The sequence below is a fragment of the Schistocerca piceifrons genome, chromosome 2 (genome assembly GCF_021461385.2).
Source record: "Schistocerca piceifrons isolate TAMUIC-IGC-003096 chromosome 2, iqSchPice1.1, whole genome shotgun sequence".
Classification (NCBI taxonomy): Eukaryota; Metazoa; Arthropoda; class Insecta; order Orthoptera; family Acrididae; genus Schistocerca; species Schistocerca piceifrons.
In genome coordinates, this window is record NC_060139.1 from 180,491,118 (window position 1) to 180,510,891 (window position 19,774).

General features: G+C 39.5%; 1 protein-coding gene across 1 annotated transcript in view; it reads left to right on the forward strand.

Moving 5' to 3' along the window:
- Positions 1-19,774, forward strand: part of LOC124774876 — a 76,738-nt gene that overhangs the window by 21,558 nt on the left and 35,406 nt on the right. The window contains exons 3-5 of the mRNA XM_047249524.1: positions 16,089-16,222; positions 16,503-16,599; positions 16,823-17,052. Coding sequence (XP_047105480.1) covers positions 16,089-16,222; positions 16,503-16,599; positions 16,823-17,052 — 461 coding nt within the window. The remainder of the gene's footprint in view (positions 1-16,088; positions 16,223-16,502; positions 16,600-16,822; positions 17,053-19,774) is intronic.

Consider the following 19,774-nt stretch of genomic DNA (forward strand, 5'->3'; position numbering starts at 1 on the left):
GTGTAGTACTGAACACATAGAACGAACAACAGGAATGCAGCTTAGAGAACAGGCTGAACGCTCATTTGCAATCACTTAAATAGTATTGTTTCTTTGGCGGCTCACTGGAGCATGCCAGGAGGCCAACCCAGGTGGCCTCTCTAAGCGGGCCTGTGAACTGTACGGGCGCACGATCTCTGAAATCGCCCTCATCATGAGTGAAGGTACATCAAATTCCTTTTATAAAAACTTTGCATCATACTTGGGTGTACAAATTTATGCAGATATGATATATAATGATCACTAAGGCTCAGTCATAAATAAAGCAGGTAGGGGACTTTGGTTCATTAGTAGCATACTGGAAAAATGCAGTTAGACTGCAAATGAGATTGTCTCCAAAACACTCATGAAAACCTACGTAGAATATTGCTCAAGTATGTGAGACCTATCCCAGACAGGAGTAACAGAGTATATTGAAGGTGTATGAGGAAAACTAGCACAAATAGTTGTAGATTTGATTGGTAAATGGGGGAGCATCACAGAACTCTAGAAAAACTTGAACTGGCATCAGCTTGAAGATATATGTCAATGACTCCACTTACGAAGTTTTAAGAACCAGTATTGAGTGTGGTGTGTAGAAATGTGCTACACTTCGCTTGTTTTTCTCCTGTACAGACCTTGAAAACAAGGTTAGATTAATTACAGTAAACACAGAGGAGTTCAAGCAGTCATTCTTCTTCACATGTATATAAATGTAAAGCTGCTTTATAAAAATGAGGAAAGGGATAATGTAGACAATTTTAGACCTATTTCTATGCCATCAGTGTTTGCTAAACTTAAGGATAATTTATCATTTTATATCATACAATTTGCTATCAAATGTACAGTTCGGCTTTAGAAGTCATTTAACAACTGAAAATGGTATATTCTCTTTTCTCTGTGAGGTACTGTATGGCTTAAACAAAAGGTTTCAAACTCTAGGCATATTTTTCAATTTAACTAAGGCATTTGATTGTGTTGATCACAAAATATTGCTCCTGAATTTGGGCCATTAAGGAATATGAAGAGTAGCTCACAATTGGTTCACCTCTTACTTTAGCAACAAACAGCAAAAGGTCATTATTCATAATGTAGAGAATGGCTGTGATGTGGGGTCTAAGTGGGGTACAGTCAAGTGGAGGGTGCCTCAGGGATCAGTGTTGGGGCCACTCCTGTTCCTTATTTACACTCCTGGAAATTGAAATAAGAACACCGTGAATTCATTGTCCCAGGAAGGGGAAACTTTATTGACACATTCCTGGGGTCAGATACATCACATGATCACACTGACAGAACCACAGGCACATAGACACAGGCAACAGAGCATGCACAATGTCGGCACTAGTACAGTGTATATCCACCTTTCGCAGCAATGCAGGCTGCTATTCTCCCATGGAGACGATCGTAGAGATGCTGGATGTAGTCCTGTGGAACGGCTTGCCATGCCATTTCCACCTGGCGCCTCAGTTGGACCAGCGTTCGTGCTGGACGTGCAGACCGCGTGAGACGACGCTTCATCCAGTCCCAAACATGCACAATGGGGGACAGATCCGGAGATCTTGCTGGCCAGGGTAGTTGACTTACACCTTCTAGAGCACGTTGGGTGGCACGGGATACATGTGGACGTGCATTGTCCTGTTGGAACAGCAAGTTCCCTTGCCGGTCTAGGAATGGTAGAACGATGGGTTCGATGACGGTTTGGATGTACCGTGCACTATTCAGTGTCCCCTCGACGATCACCAGTGGTGTACGGCCAGTGTAGGAGATCGCTCCCCACACCATGATGCCGGGTGTTGGCCCTGTGTGCCTCGGTCGTATGCAGTCCTGATTGTGGCGCTCACTTGCACGGCGCCAAACACGCATACGACCATCATTGGCACCAAGGCAGAAGCGACTCTCATCGCCGAAGACGACACGTCTCCATTCGTCCCTCCATTCACGCCTGTCGCGACACCACTGGAGGCGGGCTGCACGATGTTGGGGCGTGAGAGGAAGACGGCCTCACGGTGTGCGGGACCATAGCCCAGCTTCATGGAGACGGTTGCGAATGGTCCTCGCCGATACCCCAGGAGCAACAGTGTCCCTAATTTGCTGGGAAGTGGCGGTGCGGTCCCCTACGGCACTGCGTAGGATCCTACGGTCTTGGCGTGCATCCGTGCGTCACTGCGGTCCGGTCCCAGGTCGACGGGCACGTGCACCTTCCGCCGACCACTGGCGACAACATCGATGTACTGTGGAGACCTCACGCCCCACGTGTTGAGCAATTCGGCGGTACGTCCACCCGGCCTCCCGCATGCCCACTATACGCCCTCGCTCAAAGTCCGTCAACTGCACATACGGTTCACGTCCACGCTGTCGCGGCATGCTACCAGTGTTAAAGACTGCGATGGAGCTCCGTATGCCACGGCAAACTGGCTGACACTGACGGCGGCGGTGCACAAATGCTGCGCAGCTAGCGCCATTCGACGGCCAACACCGCGGTTCCTGGTGTGTCCGCTGTGCCGTGCGTGTGATCATTGCTTGTACAGCCCTCTCGCAGTGTCCGGAGCAAGTATGGTGGGTCTGACACACCGGTGTCAATGTGTTCTTTTTTCCATTTCCAGGAGTGTATATAAATGTTATGCCCCCTAGTATTACGGATAACTCTAAAATATTTCTATTTGCTGACAACACTAGCTTGGTTGTAAAGGATGTTGTATGCAACACTGGCTCGGTTTCAAACACTGCAGTTTATGACATAAGTTCTTGGCTTGTAGAAAATAAACTAACACAAAATCGCAGTAAGACTCAGTTTTTACAGTTTCTAACACACAGTTCAACAAAACCTGATGTTTTAATTTCACAGAATGGGTATATGATTAGTGAAACTGAACAGTTCAAATTTCCAGGTGTACAGATAGATAGTAAGCTGTTGTGGAAAGCTCACGTTCAGGATCTCGTTCAAAGATTTAATGCTGCCTTTTTTACTATTTGAACGGTATCTGAAGTTGGAGATCATTTGACACAAAAATTAGTCTATTTTGCTTATTTTTATTCGCTTATGTCATATGGTATTACATTTTGGGGTAACTCTTCCCATTCTAAAAGGATATTTTTGGCTCAGAAATGGGCAGCTCGGGCAATAAGTGGTGTAAGCTTATAAACCTCTTGTTGACCCCTGTTAACAAGTCTGAGTATTTTAACATTGGCGTCTCAATATATATATATATATATATATATATATATATATATATATATATATATATATATATATATATATATATATATATATATATATATATATTTTGGAAGGAAACATTCCACGTGGGAAAAATTATATATAAAAACAAAGATGAGGTGACTTACCGAACAAAAGCGCTGGCAGGTCGATAGACACACAAACAAACACAAACATACACACAAAATTCAAGCTTTCGCAACCAACTGTTGCCTCATCAGGAAAGAGGGAAGGAGAGGGGAAGACGAAAGGAAGTGGGTTTTAAGGGAGAGGGTAGGGAGTCATTCCAATCCCGGGAGCGGAAAGACTTACCTTAGGGGGAAAAAAGGACAGGTATACACTCGCACACACGCACATATCCATCCACACATACAGACACAAGCAGACAAATATATATAGAGAAAGCAATACAATATATAGAGAAAGCAATACAAGAACTTATTAATTAAATAACAACAAAAATTATACTGTTGATATATTATATGGCTATACCAAAGCCTTTGACTATGTCTATCACAAATTTCAGCTTGTCAAATTAATATGGTATGGCACTATTTTGAAAAACATGACTTCACTGTATATATATATATATATCCCTTACTGTCATTTCTTGTTAACAATATTAGCTTATTCCCAAGAACAAGCAGCATTCACTCATTTAATATTCGGCAGAAATCAAACTTGCATTTGGATCGGACTTCCTTAACTCTTGTGCAGAAAGGTGTGCAGTATATGCTACATCCATTTTCAATAAGCATCCCTAGAATTAAAATCTTAGTAGTAATCCATGCGCTTTCAAATCGAAACCAAAGAGTTTCCTCATGGGTAACTCCTTCTACACTGTTGACGAGTTCCTTGAAAAATTAAGCTGATTCTTGTTGTATTATTCACTGTGTTTACTTAAACTTACGGCTTTACTTTTTTCAGGTTCATAAACATTTTATTTTTATCTGTTATTACTTTTATGTTGTAATTGCATGCACTTACACTTTCCGTGGCCTTGGAGATTTGATCCTCAATTTGGTCCTATGGAACCTGACGTGTAAATAAAATAAAATAAATGATTGGATGGGGATTAAATGCAGATGTGTGGTGCAATGGGACACACCTACTGCCATTCATTTCACAGTGGTTTTCAGAATTTGATCATAGATGTAGATGTGTATGCAAATAGAGTTCTGACACATTTTTCTGAACAGAACTTATTCATTGCTTGTCAGTTAGTGTTTCATAGAGAATTCTTCATAGAGAAAGCAATACAAGAACTTATTAATTAAATAACAACAAAAATTATACTGTTGATATATTATATGGCTATACCAAAGCCTTTGACTATGTCTATCACAAATTTCAGCTTGTCAAATTAATATGGTATGGCACTATTTTGAAAAACATGACTTCACTGTAAGAGTCAGTTTGGCTTTTGGCCAGGATGAAGCAACTGAAGTAAAACTTTTGCCTATGTTCCTTCTAACATTTTACTAACAAAACTGGATTTTTATAGTGTATAGAAATTTACATTAGTAGCAATCGCCTCCCACTTGAACAACAGAAGACAGATTGTGTCAGATAGAAATACACTTTCCCTCTTAGTAAAAGTTAGTTCTGGTGTTCCACTGGGTCTGTCCTCACCCCCAACTTCTTGACCTGCATCATTATGTATCACAGTCTGTTATCTGTTGGTATACCACGTACTTCCCATCATGACATCAACAACCTTTGTAAGATTATGTGAACAACCTTTGTAAGATTATGTGGGAAACACTCAACTCTGGATTGAATTACATAGTTCATTATATGCTGTCAGTTGAGTAGATTCTTTAACATCCATAACAATTAGTTCTACATTTTCTGAAAGATGGGTGGGGTATATGTTAGTTCCCACTGCTACTGGTGAACTGCTGGAAACGGCACTGACTATGGTTATGAGGTTGTTTCTTCATGCTATAGCAGCTATTATAATATAATATACCCCAAAAAGAACAATTCCATAAAAGAAATCTTGACCTTAATGCATTTTATGTTTGATCACAGTTTACGTAGTCTAGTGATGACTTCCCTTAAATGTTAAACATATTCTTCCCAGTTGCTACTACAAATAGTCATCTAAGTAATTGTAGACAAACATAATTTCCAAGAATAACAAACCTGGCAATGGAGAAAGGACTGCAGCACCAATTGGAAGGTTGAACAGAACATGACTGAATTCAAAAAGATTCCATTCCATGGCAAAGGCTGCAATAGGTTGAACCCTTCATTTAAGAGAAAATGGTGTCACATCTGGTTGAGATACAGTGTGGTAAAATTCTGAGCATCAGCGAATCAACAAAAGTAAGTACATAAATTGGGTAAGGGTATTGAATGATGAACCACCTTTTTGTTCAGCTCTCTATAATCCATCGCCAGTCTAGATTTCCTTGTGGCCACAGTACCAGGAAAATGAGTGCTGAATACAGATATTTGGAGGGGGGATGACACCTTGGTCAGACATCTCCTTCATAAGTACCTTTAAATCTTTCATACTATGCTGCCCATGCCTTTCTTCGACTATATAGAATTCTTTGGCAGTTTGTTATGCTGACAAAATGAGAAGATACAGTTTTTACAGAATCGAAATGAAACATAGTCTCTTCCCCAATTATGTATTAATCCAGTCATCTGAATAACACCAGAACTTAAAAAAATTCAGTCAACGGACCTTGTGTGTCACATAGCTTAATAACCCATGTGAAGCCGCGAATCTTAAGCTTGGCTTTTAACAGCCTAACACATGCAATGAAATGGAGTTTACTTTGTTGTAAGAAGCAGACTCCTGATTCAACTCAGGACACCCATACAAAGAATGATGGGCCATGAACCTTGCTCACCTAAAACTGTCACTGACCTATCATTGCCCAGCAGGGTGCAAAGTGGATTGTTATTAATGCCATTAACACACAAATGCAGCGAGGTTTTCTTGTGCTGACATGGCCTCTTGCCACTGCCTGGGACAGGAACTGACCTGAGCACTTGAGTTGTACCCTTTCAAGACTGTCATCTGATTGCTCTGGCATCCTGCTTTTTCCCACAGGCAATCACGCCTAACATGTTCATGACTTTTGCAGGCAAAACAGCTACTCTGTTTGGCCTCTTGAAGCTTCTATTCTTCCTATGACACCAGCCAGTTTACTTCCTGCTGCCCAGCCTAGGTCCATGTAACTAATGCCCTCAATCATATAGGCCAATGTTTCCAAGTCCTTTAACATTTTAGGTAGTTGGGCAAATATGATATGTGATCATTCCAATGGATTGGTTCCTTCCACAATATTTGATACCATTTCTAGCTCAGTGTACAAAAGACACTAAGTTGTACTTGCCATTTTTCCTGAACTAAACTTACTCTCACGTGTGCATACAACATCTGTAAGATTCCCACATCCGCTAATCCAAAAACTTCCTTCTGCTCGTTGAGCAACACCAAATATAGTATACAAATTATGCAGTATTTGGGATAGAGTACAGCAAGAACCTAGAAAACTGTTAGCTCCACTGTACCACCCTTACACCAGGACCCACTAACCTCTGATCTGGATAAGGCCATCTTCCTGCACCATGTTTATTTTTGCCCTGCTGCCTTGTAATGAAGTTGCTGACAGCATTTCATTTAGTGTCCAACTCTGTTTGTGCCTCCTTTGCATGAAGCTTCTCCAGCATGTCACTGTTTACCTTCCCTTGCATAAGAAACATAAATCATGTAGTTGATATAACTTACATGCTACCCTGGTGTGTAATCTCTTCAACTATGACCAGGAGGGAACCTCACCTTTCAAGAACTTTATAAATGCATTGATTTCATACAGTGTAGCAGTACTGCAGCATTTGCACTACTTGCATTCTCCTGCTCCCGTGATGCTAATCAGACTGGCTTCCCCAATACCTGGCAAAGCTTCTGGGTCAACTTGGGTCAGTACATGTGGGGGCCTGTGTCTATTTTTTGGAGCCTAATGCAGGTAAGAATTCCTAACATTTTTATTGTGTTCATGCACTCTGATTTTTCTGGATCACATTATTAATAAATGTTTCTAAACTTGACAAGTATTTACAGCCCCAATCCCCTAACCACTTATCACTCACATGTACTGTGCCACAACTGGTAGCAGAATGTGATTGTGTGTTGTGTGGGTGTGTTGTTCGTATGTAATATAACTGTGGTATTTCAGTGTTGCTCCACTCTTTTGCTGTTACTATTCCAGGGATGACAGTTAGAGACTTATCAGAAATGGGAAATGGCATGGCTGTGTAAGGGTGAGTTACCATGTGAAGTAGCCATTCCTGTCACTTCTCGAACTACCATCCCTGCAATAGCAATAACAAAAGAGTGGCAGGACACAAAAATAGCACAATTATCTTAAGTACTAAAAACACACCCTTACAACACACAACCACATTGTGCTGCCAGTTGTAGCACAGGACACTTTTTGAGTGGTAAGTAGCTGGGGATTGTGGGGGCGTAAATACTTGTCTAGTTTAAAACCATTTATTAATAACACAATCCAGCAAATCAGAGAGTATGAGCGTAATAAAAAACAAAGGAAAGATTACTTGCACTCAAATCTAACAAGCCTATAATTGATTCAGTGTATAAGCTGGAGAGGACAACAGTGGAATAGGGTAGTTATGCACAAGTTTAGGAAAAAATTCACAGTTTAAATGAAAATGCGAACTGACTCAGGAACACTTAAGGCTAATATTAATTATCCCAATTAACCAAAGGCAGCAGGAAATAGACAACTTATAATCCAGAAAAAGGCCTAAACTATGCTGGAATATAGTCAAGATAGACAGATCTAGCAAATTCAAATGCTAGGCCAACCAATCAGATATAAGGTCACCCATTAAAACACAACAATAATATAAGTGCATACCTAAGAGGCTAATTCAATAAATCTTCAATAACTGAAATATATTTCAGCCAAACACACTTAAGCATTTGCAGCAGTCCAACCTTTAGGACAACAGTAAGTAGGAAAGCACTGAGCTTGAAGAAGAATAACAATTGGAATGCAAATGACTGCACAACCAATGTTTTCATCAAGCACCACTCATTTGACATTTAGTATCTACTCGTGTTTTTTCAGCACAGCCTACCCTGGAGCCAAGATGCCAGTCACCATCAGCCCACCTGGAACAAGAATATTTGTTCATGCTTTGATAACAAGATCCATTAGTTACTATCTTAAACCCAGACCCCACCTGGCTGTCCCACTGTTGCCCAAGCGAACTTGCAACTCTGTCCTATTGCTTACACCTGTCCCTGTTGCTCTGTTGTTGTCTTTTCTTGATAGCTCTCCACAGACTGAATGATGTCTATGCCCAAGGCTCCTTGCAGCTAAAGCCTTGTGGCACTTCAGGTGACCTCTGGATGACCAGAGACCAGCAATTGCCGGACAGTGTCAGCATGCTGTAGTTCACAGCCCAGTCGTCATCTAAAAAGTAAATGATGGACAGTAATTAGTCTTGGAGTTTGAGTACTGCCCACATTGCTGTCCTTGTATTCCACAACATTATGTATGAAATGTTAACTGTTTCTAGTATACAGGCTGAGCCACGTGAGCCATGAAGAGATATCGTGAGATGCATCATTTGGGACTTTGATTGCCAAGGAAGGTTCAGGCTTGCACAGAAGGAAATGTTGGAGGCTGTCAGGGAAACAGGTTAGGAAGAAAACCAATGTGGAATCAGTGTTTCTAAGAAGGCTTTACTGGCAGCTTTCAAATGTATTGGATGCAACTAGCTGCAAGGATTAGATCATGCAGGCACCAGTGAGACCTGCCACCTTGATTCTAAAGCTGTCAGCTGCCTTCAGCAGCTATCAGAGGTAGTGGAGACAGATTCTATGTGGCTCATGGAATGGAAGCACAGCTCATAATAATTAACGTCATCCCAAGAACTGAATTATGTCCTCTTGTCTAGCCTGAATCTAGGTGTAAGGCTTAAACCAAAGATTGTGTGGATATTGTGACAATGTCAAGTACAGAGTTCTTGGCTTATGATAATGTGTGGGGAGTTATAGATTCTCCCAGAATATGTCAACAATAAAAAAGCAGCTGCTGGAATAGCACAGTACATGTTTTGTGCCTATGAGGTTGTTTTATGTTAAAAAAACAAACCATTAATGTTCAGAAACAGCATTAATAGTGTCCTGTTTGACACATCAGATCATTTCAATATCTGGGCATAACACTACCAAGTGATATGAAATGGAAAGAGCAAGTAAGGATTGTGGTAGGGGAGGCAAATGATGGACTGTGATTTATTGGGAGAGTTTTGGAAAAGTGTGGTTCATCTGCAAGGAGACCACATATAGGCCACTATACTTGATACTGCACTAGGTCAGATTAAAGGAAGACATCGAAGCATTTCAGAGGTGGGCTGCTAGTATTACGGAGATGCTTTAGGAACTCAAATGGGAATCCTGAGGGATGGCAGCATTCTTTTTAAGGAACACTATTGAGAAAATTTAGAGAACCACCATTTTAAACTGACTGCAGAATTATTCTACTGCTGCCAACATTCATTTCGTGTAAGGGCCACAAAGATAAGGTATGAGAAATTATGGCTCATGTGGAGGCATAAAGACAGTTGTTTTTTCCTTGTTCTATTTGTGCGTGGAACAGGGGACTTGCAGAGCATGTATGTGGATCTAGAAAAAAAACTCTTTGTTAGGCCAATAAGTAGTACACAGCAGAATGAAGAGTCGGTCATATGTATTTGGTGTAGAATGGAGTACATGAAATTATGGTAAAGGTGGTTCAATGAACCCTCTGCCAGGCACTTAAGTGTGTTTTGCAGAGTAGCCATGTAGATGTAGATGTAAGCATGAATGATTGTAGCATGACCATTACGTGAACTCGGTAATGTTTAATGAGAAGTGTACAGAGTCAGAATACGAGAATATCTGGGTGAATATAAGCATCAGTGGCGGGCCAAAAAGAGTATTTAAATTTACATATTGCTCACCCGTATCAAATATGGAAGCTGTGGACCATTTTAGAGAAATTTTGGAGAGTATCACCCTTAATTTCCCCCATCATGCCTAAGTGATTAAGAAAGGTTTGAGTCTGTCAGATGTAGGATAGAAGATGCACAAGATCTAGACAAGGACAAAGTTTAATGCAAGACTCCACTAAATGTATTTTTTTAATAAAAATAATTCAATTAGTTGATTGAATTACCAACTTACGAGGGTACTGTAATATATTGGACCTGTTTGCAACAAATTTCCCTGAACATTTTGATTTAGTGACTATAGAGACAGGAATCAGCAACACCTAGGCTGTTGCAGCATCACTGATCACTAGTGGGAAACAAAACACAAATAAATGTAGGAGAATATTTATAGTAAACAATAATGACAAGAAAATTATTATAAACTGCCAGAGCAGCCGACTACAGCTATTGAGATATAGTAAAGAACAAGTCAATGACTTATAGTTCAAATTGCAGGCCAGGAGCTAGATTAGTCTTTTCTGGGGAAGATGGCAATGGGTGGGAAGAACTGACTGGGGTTCAATAAAAATACTTTAAAGTTACTATGAAATCAGTGGAACTACACTGCAGATTAAAATGCATTCAAATCTTTGTGGCAAACAGAAACGAAGCAAAGTCAAAACAAGCATAAGGGCAACTATGAATGATGTGTTCAATGAATCTGAAAGCAGTAACTTACATACAACATTATTTTAAAAAGTTTATAAATAGTTTAGAACATACCTATCAGCAAATGGATCATAGTTAACTGTTCAGATTTTTGTTGATCTTGAGACACTGAAATTAAAGAGTATCAGGTGAGGTTGCACAGTGTTTAGCACACTGGATTTGCATTTTGGAGGTCAACAGTTCAAATCCCCATCTGGCCATCCTGATTCAAATCTTCCATGATCTCCCAGAATTGCTTAAGGCCTTGCTCTTGCCCTTGAAGGGGCACAGCCAGTTTCCTTCCCCATCCTTCCATAATCCCAGCTCATGCTCTGTCTCTAATGACCTTGTCACCAATGGTATGTTAAACTCAAATCTTCCTTCCTTTGAAATTAAAGATGTTGAACTGAAGGCCGAAATACTAAATTCTGTTGATTGAGATTGCTTCACCAAATATCACTACTTTCAATCATTGCTTAGCTGCAAAAATGATACAGATAAAAGTTAGTGAGCGCAAAGCTGAAAAACAGCTGAATACACTTGATTGACATAATGAAATACTGTTAAATGAATATGTAGAAGATCCAGCTTCTTTTTTTAACAGCAGTATATTGTAGCTTAATAGAACAGTGGCTGGAAAAAGTGGTCAACCCTTAAAGTTATTGAGAAGAGTGACAAGACAGTTTCACAGAACTAAATACCTATTTCACTGAATCAATTTGTCGTAGAGTCAGGGAAACATTTTGTGCTCAGGCACAACTTTCCTGGGAACAAAAAAGCTAATTTGCAGGAACCAAATTGAATTCATCATGAACTGATTATAAGAAACTTAGTGTGAACCAGCTGCGTGATACTCAGCCTGCTATGCTCATACATTAGATCCACTAGCCTATTGATAACAAAGATCAGATTGATTTCATTTATGGCTGTGAGATTATTTCAATTGTAAAGCATAGTTACTGATAGAGACAGTACAGAAGTTCGATTTTCATGACTGATGTCTAGTGTTCTTTAACCACTCATGTTACTGAAACTTGTTCACTATCCATTCTGTGTATTTATGTACAATAATTGAGTGTTAAATAAAACTTGTGCATTCATTTGCATCATTATATGCATAGTTTTCACTGTGGACCAGCATTCCCACACATCTTCCGTGACTTCCAGAAAATCTTTAGTACAGTTTGACATCACCTGTTGAATAAAATATATGCTTATGAAATACTGGAACAGGTATGTATTTGGCCAGAAGATTTCCTGGCTAACAGAATCAAATGCTTCATTCTTAATGAGGTGACATCATCAGAATTGAAAGTGGCATTTGGTGTATGTCAAGGAAGTGTGGTAGGACTATCAATGTTCATGATATATATGTAAATGATCTGCCAGCCACTGATTTTAGCTCCATAAGAAATGTTTGAAGGGCAGTGTGGAGGGTAAAAATCGTAGAGGGAGACCAAGAGATGAATACACAAAGCAGATGATCTGTCCAAGGCATTTGATGTCATACACCACAAGATTCTTCTCAACAAACTGGAGTCATATGGCATCAGAGGCACCCGACTAAACTGGTTCAGCTCATACCTGACAAATAGGAAACAAAAAGTGTCAATAAAACATAGCAACCAAGGACATATCGAAACATACTGCTCTGACTATATGCAATATTATGCAAGGTGTGCCCCAAGGCTCAATTCTTGGACCAGTGCTCTTCCTGGTCTACATAAAGGACCTACCCTCAAACATCAATGCCAGCACCAGTAAACTCATTGCAGATGATACCAGTATCCTCATAACAAGCAAAAATGAACATGAACTCCAAGAGGCCATAAATGGAAATACAGACAAACTTGGTGATTGGTTTGAGGAAAACAAGCTCATAGTTAACACAAAGAAAACCACTTACCTAAACTACCACCTAAAATCAAATAAAATTATTGCTGATATGAAATTACACGGTTCCCAAATATCCCCAAATACAGAAACAAGATTTCTAGGCCTATGGATTCAGGATGATCTAAAATGGCAAACACACATTAACAAAACTGATAGTAAGCTAAACCAAGTTTGCTATGCCCTACGAATCCTTGCATACTGCACAAGCCGAGAAACTGTTCACACAGCCTACTATGCACAATTCCACAGTGTAATGCAGTAAGGTATTATATTCTGGGGAGACTCTACACATAGCCCAAACATCCTCCTCACCCAAAAGAGAGCTATAGCAATAATGAAGAAGGCAAAGCCGACTGATAGCTGCAAGCCTCTCTTCCAAAAGTTACTCATCTTACCCCCTGGCAGCCTGTATATACTAGAACTATGCAATTTGTAAAAAGTGATATTACAAAATTTAATAAAAATATAAATGTCCATGACTATGGTACTAGACAGAAAATGGAACTCCATGTTAAAGAAATGGGCACCTCTGCCTTTAAAAACTCTCCCTTCAACAAAGGCATTAAAATATACAATAGCCTGCCATCAGAAATAAAAAACAGTAAGTCCCCGACTGTATTTAATAAAAAATTAAAGTCATTCCTACTTGATCATTGTTTCTACAGTGCAAGTGAATTTCTGCTCCACATGGGTGGAAAGAAACATGAAACAAATTGCAGCAAAGAATTTTGTAAAGAGTAAAACATTAATGCAAGTATGTGCAAAAATCTTGCATCTATATCATCTGCTACTAAGCAAATTAAGTGCAGAAAGAATATCCAACCAGGTACTGTGGTGTATATGTGTTAGAGGAATATATCATTAAAATACAAATGTGTAACTGAGTATGTAATTTGTGTGTCCATAAATTTATGTGTCCATAACTTCTCAGAAAATATGTGTGTAAGCTCATGTTTGTGTAAACTTTTGGTATATTACATCATGCCAGCAAATTATCACAATGTGCAACATCAAATGTATGTTTGTGCATCACCATGTGCATGTCATGTAGAGTATTGATTCAGAGGACAATAAATAAATAAATTAATAAATTCAGAAGGGTGTAGGCTGCAGTACGCACTGGGAGATGAAGCAGCTTGCACAGGATAGAGTAGCATGGAGAGCTGCATCAAACCAGTCTCAGGACTGAAGACCACAACAACAACAACAAGAAATGTTCACAGATGATCAGGCAGTTGTATACAGAAAAATCACGTTGTTACAACATCAGTACAAAATGGATGAAAATGCTAATCAGGCTGCTCCCACACAGTCTTTGGTTACTGTGCCATTTATGTTAAGACCCAGAGTTAGACTGGTATAAAGCAGAAGAGATAATGTATTAGAAATTTGGGGGGTTTTATTACTCGCAGTCTTTTATGAAGAATTTTTTTTTGTTAAACAATGGAAAATCCAGGAGGGAATGATGACAATATTATGAAAAAGGTAGAGTACTACTCACCACATAGTGGAAATGCTGAGTCATAGATGGGCACATCAAAAGGACCATCAAATAGTTAAGCTTTTGACCAAAAAGGACTTCATCAGAATTAGACAACATACACACACACATACTCATGCAAAGGTAACTCACAATCATATGACCACTATCTCTGATTGTAGAGTCCAGGTTCAGTCTGAAGTTTCTCTTTCTTGGTGAGACATGTGAATATGCAATGACTGAATGAATGAATCAGTGAAAGCAAACAAAGTGGAAGGTTGAGAGAACAATGGCAGTGACAAGATTCCCAGATCCCCCAGTAAAAGAATAAAAATAAAAATAAATTTAAAGAAAAAGGAAAAAGAAAAATCCACTTACAGCATGCAACAGACAAAAATCTGAGAGAGAACAATGAAATAATGAGCAAAGGAAGAAAAGGAGCCCAATGGAGAGAAACGGATCCAAATATAAAGCACAGAAAATACAAGCTAAAAATAACAAAAGTACAAAGAAATAAAACATTAGAAACTACAATTCAGGTAGAGACTCCTTGCATATGCTCATAAATGACAAGCTAACACAAGTGTGTACTTTTCATAAATGTTTAATATATCCAGAACACTGTTTCAAGGCCAGGTGCTTTCCGATACTGTCATTAGGCCATTAAAAGGTAAGTGTTCCTGAAAGACAGAGCTGCTGACCAGCTATATATAAAATATTAAAAAAACAAAAAAAATTCACATTACAAGGGGTAACAGTCAAAACAGACTGTAACTTATCCACCAAAACAGAAGAAGGATATCAAATAAGGAAGATGGTCGTCTCATATATTTTACAGGAAATTGTAAAATCTAAAGGTATTTGTACAGATCTTCTATGCACTACAGACCATAAACTGGAGTTCACAGAAATTGAATAGATTCATCTAGAACGATAATAATTCCAAGTGACTCTGTTGCCTGGTGCAAAGTCTTCAGCTGGATGCCACGCTGCTACTTGAATATCCCTAACCTCCCCCGCTAACCATACTGTGAAATGGAGTTCTGCTACAAAAGTGTATAACAGGTTGCCAATGCACATGATTCTGGAAATTAAAAGTTCTCAGATATTCAGAAGTATAGTGAAAGAATACTTTTTAGCTTCTCCTATAATTTACTAGAAGATCTTGACTTCCGTATAACCCTAGTACTCTTATCAGTCAGGTTTTAACTTTACAAGTATACAGGCAGCATATAGAAATCTGTGCAAAGTTACATAAATTCCTTACAAGAAGTATAAGATAAAAAACAGCAGTTGAGCAGGAAATAATGTCCATGGTGTTGTAGAGATCTGTAGTGTGTAAAAGCTGCAGGATGAGGTGAGATTGGGATATATCCAACAAATAATGTACAGTGTTGGATGTAAGTAATACAGTGAGATGAAGAGATCAACACAGAAGAAGGAGTTATGATGGATCACATCAAAGCAGTCTGATGGATAATGCCCCCCCCCCCCCCTCCCGCCCTCCCAAAAAAAAGAGTAGTGGAAGAGGAAGAGCCATGTAGTTGCCTTTCTTGTAATATACAATATACGTATACAATTGTGTCATTCACGACTGTGTCATTCTTGTTATTTTAATATGATATTATACATTTTCAGAATATTATGGAATGTTATCAAGTAGCAATTCAGTAAGTTACTGTCCATCATTACGTGGCATCATAATTGGATTGTTCCAATGTATTGTTTATGAATATAAAATTTGTGACGTACTACATATGATTAGCATAACTACTTCAAGTTGCATTCTCTGTATTACAGGTTCAGTAGTGGGCCGCGAGGGAATAATTTGGACATCTGGGTTTCTTGTGCCCACCAAAACAAAAGGTTGTTTGAACATCTACTTTACTGGTACAGAGCCATTTGATGGGCCATACAACATTGCTTCCCTAGATGTAAGTTAAATTTATTGTAAACATAGCATGAAACCTATAACAAACAAGTAATGTACCATACTAATTTAAGGTGATTGTTGTTAGAGAGCTTTCATATTAGATTTTAAGCACTTAAATTTTCACATAAAGTGATATTAGGGTCCCAGGCAGTTCAACAATGCTAAAAGATTTCAATGCCTTTGAAAGTCTAAAGAAACTGGAGTGCATGTAACATTATGTTTTTATTAGTATGTGTTGCAGCAAATTCTAGTTGGATATTATACAATGTTTATTTATGCAGGACCAAGACTACTCTTACCATCGTGTAATTTGGAAGGATATTAATGGTGATGGTCTTTTGGATGCAGTAACAGCTCGTTTCCATACTGGTCTCCTAGGTAGGCATGGGTGAAAAATTTGTCATTTGATTGAGAATAATAAATCAAAAGCATTCATGTCCCATAGCTTAAATCAGTTTTTGCTTCCTGATTATGAGGGGCTGTAATGAGTCTCAGAAGCTTATATAGTGAGAGCCATACATTAATGTAATTAAATGCATTGTTTACCACTCTACTGAAATAGATAAGTTCAATGGTTAACATATACCTATATATGTTTCAGGTAGTGTAACAAAACAGTCGTTGTGGCTTGAGAATCCCGGTAGTTCTCAGTTAGAGGGATGGACTCAGCATATGGTAAAAGAGGATGGAGCTGATATACATTTCCAAGTAGAGCAACTGACAGCAGGTGGAACAACTTATGATGTCCAGATCAATGGAGAGTTCTGGAATGAAAAACTCACAATATATTATGGAAATAACAATGCAAACTTCTGGGAAGACCCATCTGAGGTAAGTACCATCACATTTTTATATACAAGGATATCACCTAGATCATGAGATAAATGACTAAGAATTTTTTGTAGTTTATGTGAAAGCCACAAATGAAGGCTAAAAATTACTGTAAATGTTAGACAAATAATTTATAAAAGTGCCTAAAAAGGGAGAGAGGGAAGAAGGGAGGGAGGGAGGGGGAGAGAGAGAGAGAGAGAGAGAGAGAGAGAGAGAGAGAGATTGGGTGGGAGTTGAGGGAGGTTCAAAAAGTGACAGGCATCCTCTTTCCAATTACATATAGTCCATCAGTGAAGGAACACTGGGAAAAAATTGTGTAATCACAAATTTTAGTACAACTGTAGGAGGGAGTATCATGAGCCGCATACTCTAAATCCCCACCATTGGCACGTAAGCATGGGTGTGGAGGGTGTGTGTTTAAAAGTCACTTTTCTATGTTTCTCATGAGTAACTCAAAAACAGCAGCTGCTAGCAAAAATGTTTCCCAGTACAAAATTAAACTACATTAAATTTTCCACAAAAAGGCCCTGTTTGTTGTTTCTCTGGGACTAATAAGTTTCCAGGCTGCAGCTGATGGAAACTCATAGATTATTAAATATAGTGTTTTAATGGTATAAAATTAACATTTATTGTGAAATAAAGTGAGTTAAGAACAAATATTTACAGGCATTTGATGTGTGTCCAATTTTTTAGTGCAGTAGAAACATGTTAATGCCCAAATTGTGTTCTGAGTGTGCGACAGGGTGAAAGGGCAAGGGGGGGGGGGGGGGGGGCAGAAGTGCCAAGGAATGTTATGTCATTGGATTGTAGTCATGTAGTTCTTTTCTCTTTATAAATCTGCAAGCTGAAGAATGAGCAGATGCCTCCCCACTATGTCACAAGAAGCAACTCTGGCTTTTTCATGAAGTTATAGAGACGTTCTGCAGCGCACCTTATGAATCACTGGCGACATAGTGTGCAGACATGTCCGGGTGTCGTTTGCTGTCTACAAAGTGCATTCACACTGCATGGAATATAGATAGGAGTTACTAATAATACTAACACAAGAAATACATATGGATGTAATCTATGTAAATCTGTGCATACAGTTCTACACTCTAGAGGGGAACTGATTCTTAGTCATCCTGTATGGCAGCTGTAGCATTTTTCTGGGAAAGGAACTGCCTCCACCATGATCATAGCTGACTTTTCAGTTTACAGGCAGATTATATTTCCCCAGCATTTCCTGTACAGTCCTCTTTTGTGAACAGGCAAAATAACTTCATTGAGCTCAAGTACACTGAAGACCTGACCATCTCAGGTATATATCTTTTCCTTTTCTACATCTCACTGCTTTATGCTTGGTCCATGCCTGGGTATATATGCTGGTGCTCCACTTTTCCCTGATGTCAGTTGTGGGTGCAGTGTGTCTCCCACCTCTCCTTAATCTAACAAAGTGTTGGTTCTCATGCTTTACTACATTTGTAGGCACAGTCTCAGTGTATCAACAGACACTTTTCTGAGATCTCAATGGTTGTTTAATGACACAGCCCCAGTAGTTTGATACCTGTGCCAGAACCTCATTGTGATCATAATTGACTCAGTGAATTATGTTGGGAGAAACAGAAAGGTCACAAGTTGATCTCTCTCTCTCTCTCTCTCTCTCACACACACACACACACACACACACACACACACTCACAAACACTCAATTGTGCAGCTACATTGTCTTGTTGCTGCAGCCAGACTGGGGAGAGGAGACGTGCCAGCTGGAAGTGGGTGAGGGGAAAGGTAAAGGGAAGGGACGGTAACAGTTGGGGAGTGAAAGTCACCCAGGGAATGGAGCAATAATGTGGCTTGGAGAGCCTGCCCTGACACAGGCAGGGGAAATTCCAGGTGGCACAGAACGAAGTAGTGGAGAGGATTTTGACTGGTTTGGCTATGATCAAGTGGCGTAGTCCATATCAATTCAGGCAGGCTAGAAAAAAATCTTACCTTCATAGTCTCGGATGTCATTGAATTTAGCGTATGTTAAAATGAAGGACTAAGTAAGGAGCATGTATTTTTTTGTTTTCTCCAAAAGAATTTCTGCTCCGAGATACAGCCCTCCAGGGATGACACTGTGTATACTAGAAATGTGTGGTTCATGAACTAACGGGTCCAAAGGAACGGTTCATCAAGATGAAAGGAGCAAGTGATGAATGAATTCTAAGCAACGGTCTTTCATAGTTCACTTCAGTCACGGCTTTCTACTTATAGTTCCCGGGAATGGAAACGATCGGTCTCGTTCCCACAACGGCACATTGGCCAGTCTCGTTCCAGCCTCGGTCCTGTTCCCATAGGTCTCGGTCGCAGCTTTCTACTTATAGTTCCCAGGAACTATAGTAGCAGTAGACCATAGACCCAGAAGAAGGCAGCTGCAACTGTGGCCAAAACTACTGCTGCTGGAGGAAAACCAACATTTGAGCCACGGTTGCAGCGACCTTCTTCTGGGTCTACTGACAGTAGACAGTAGAAGCAGAAGGCCACTGCAACCGTGGCCGAAACATTGGTTTTTCACCAGCAGCAGTAGTTTTATACATTATGCTGTGGTACCACACCCAGAAAACTTTAATATTTGACAGATATGTCCAAATGGAGGATATCATTGTAATTATAAAGCAATTATCTTTCAAATAAAGAAAACTCTTAACAAAACATCTAGAACTGTTACAAAGATACAGCATTTAAATTTTTTTTCCGA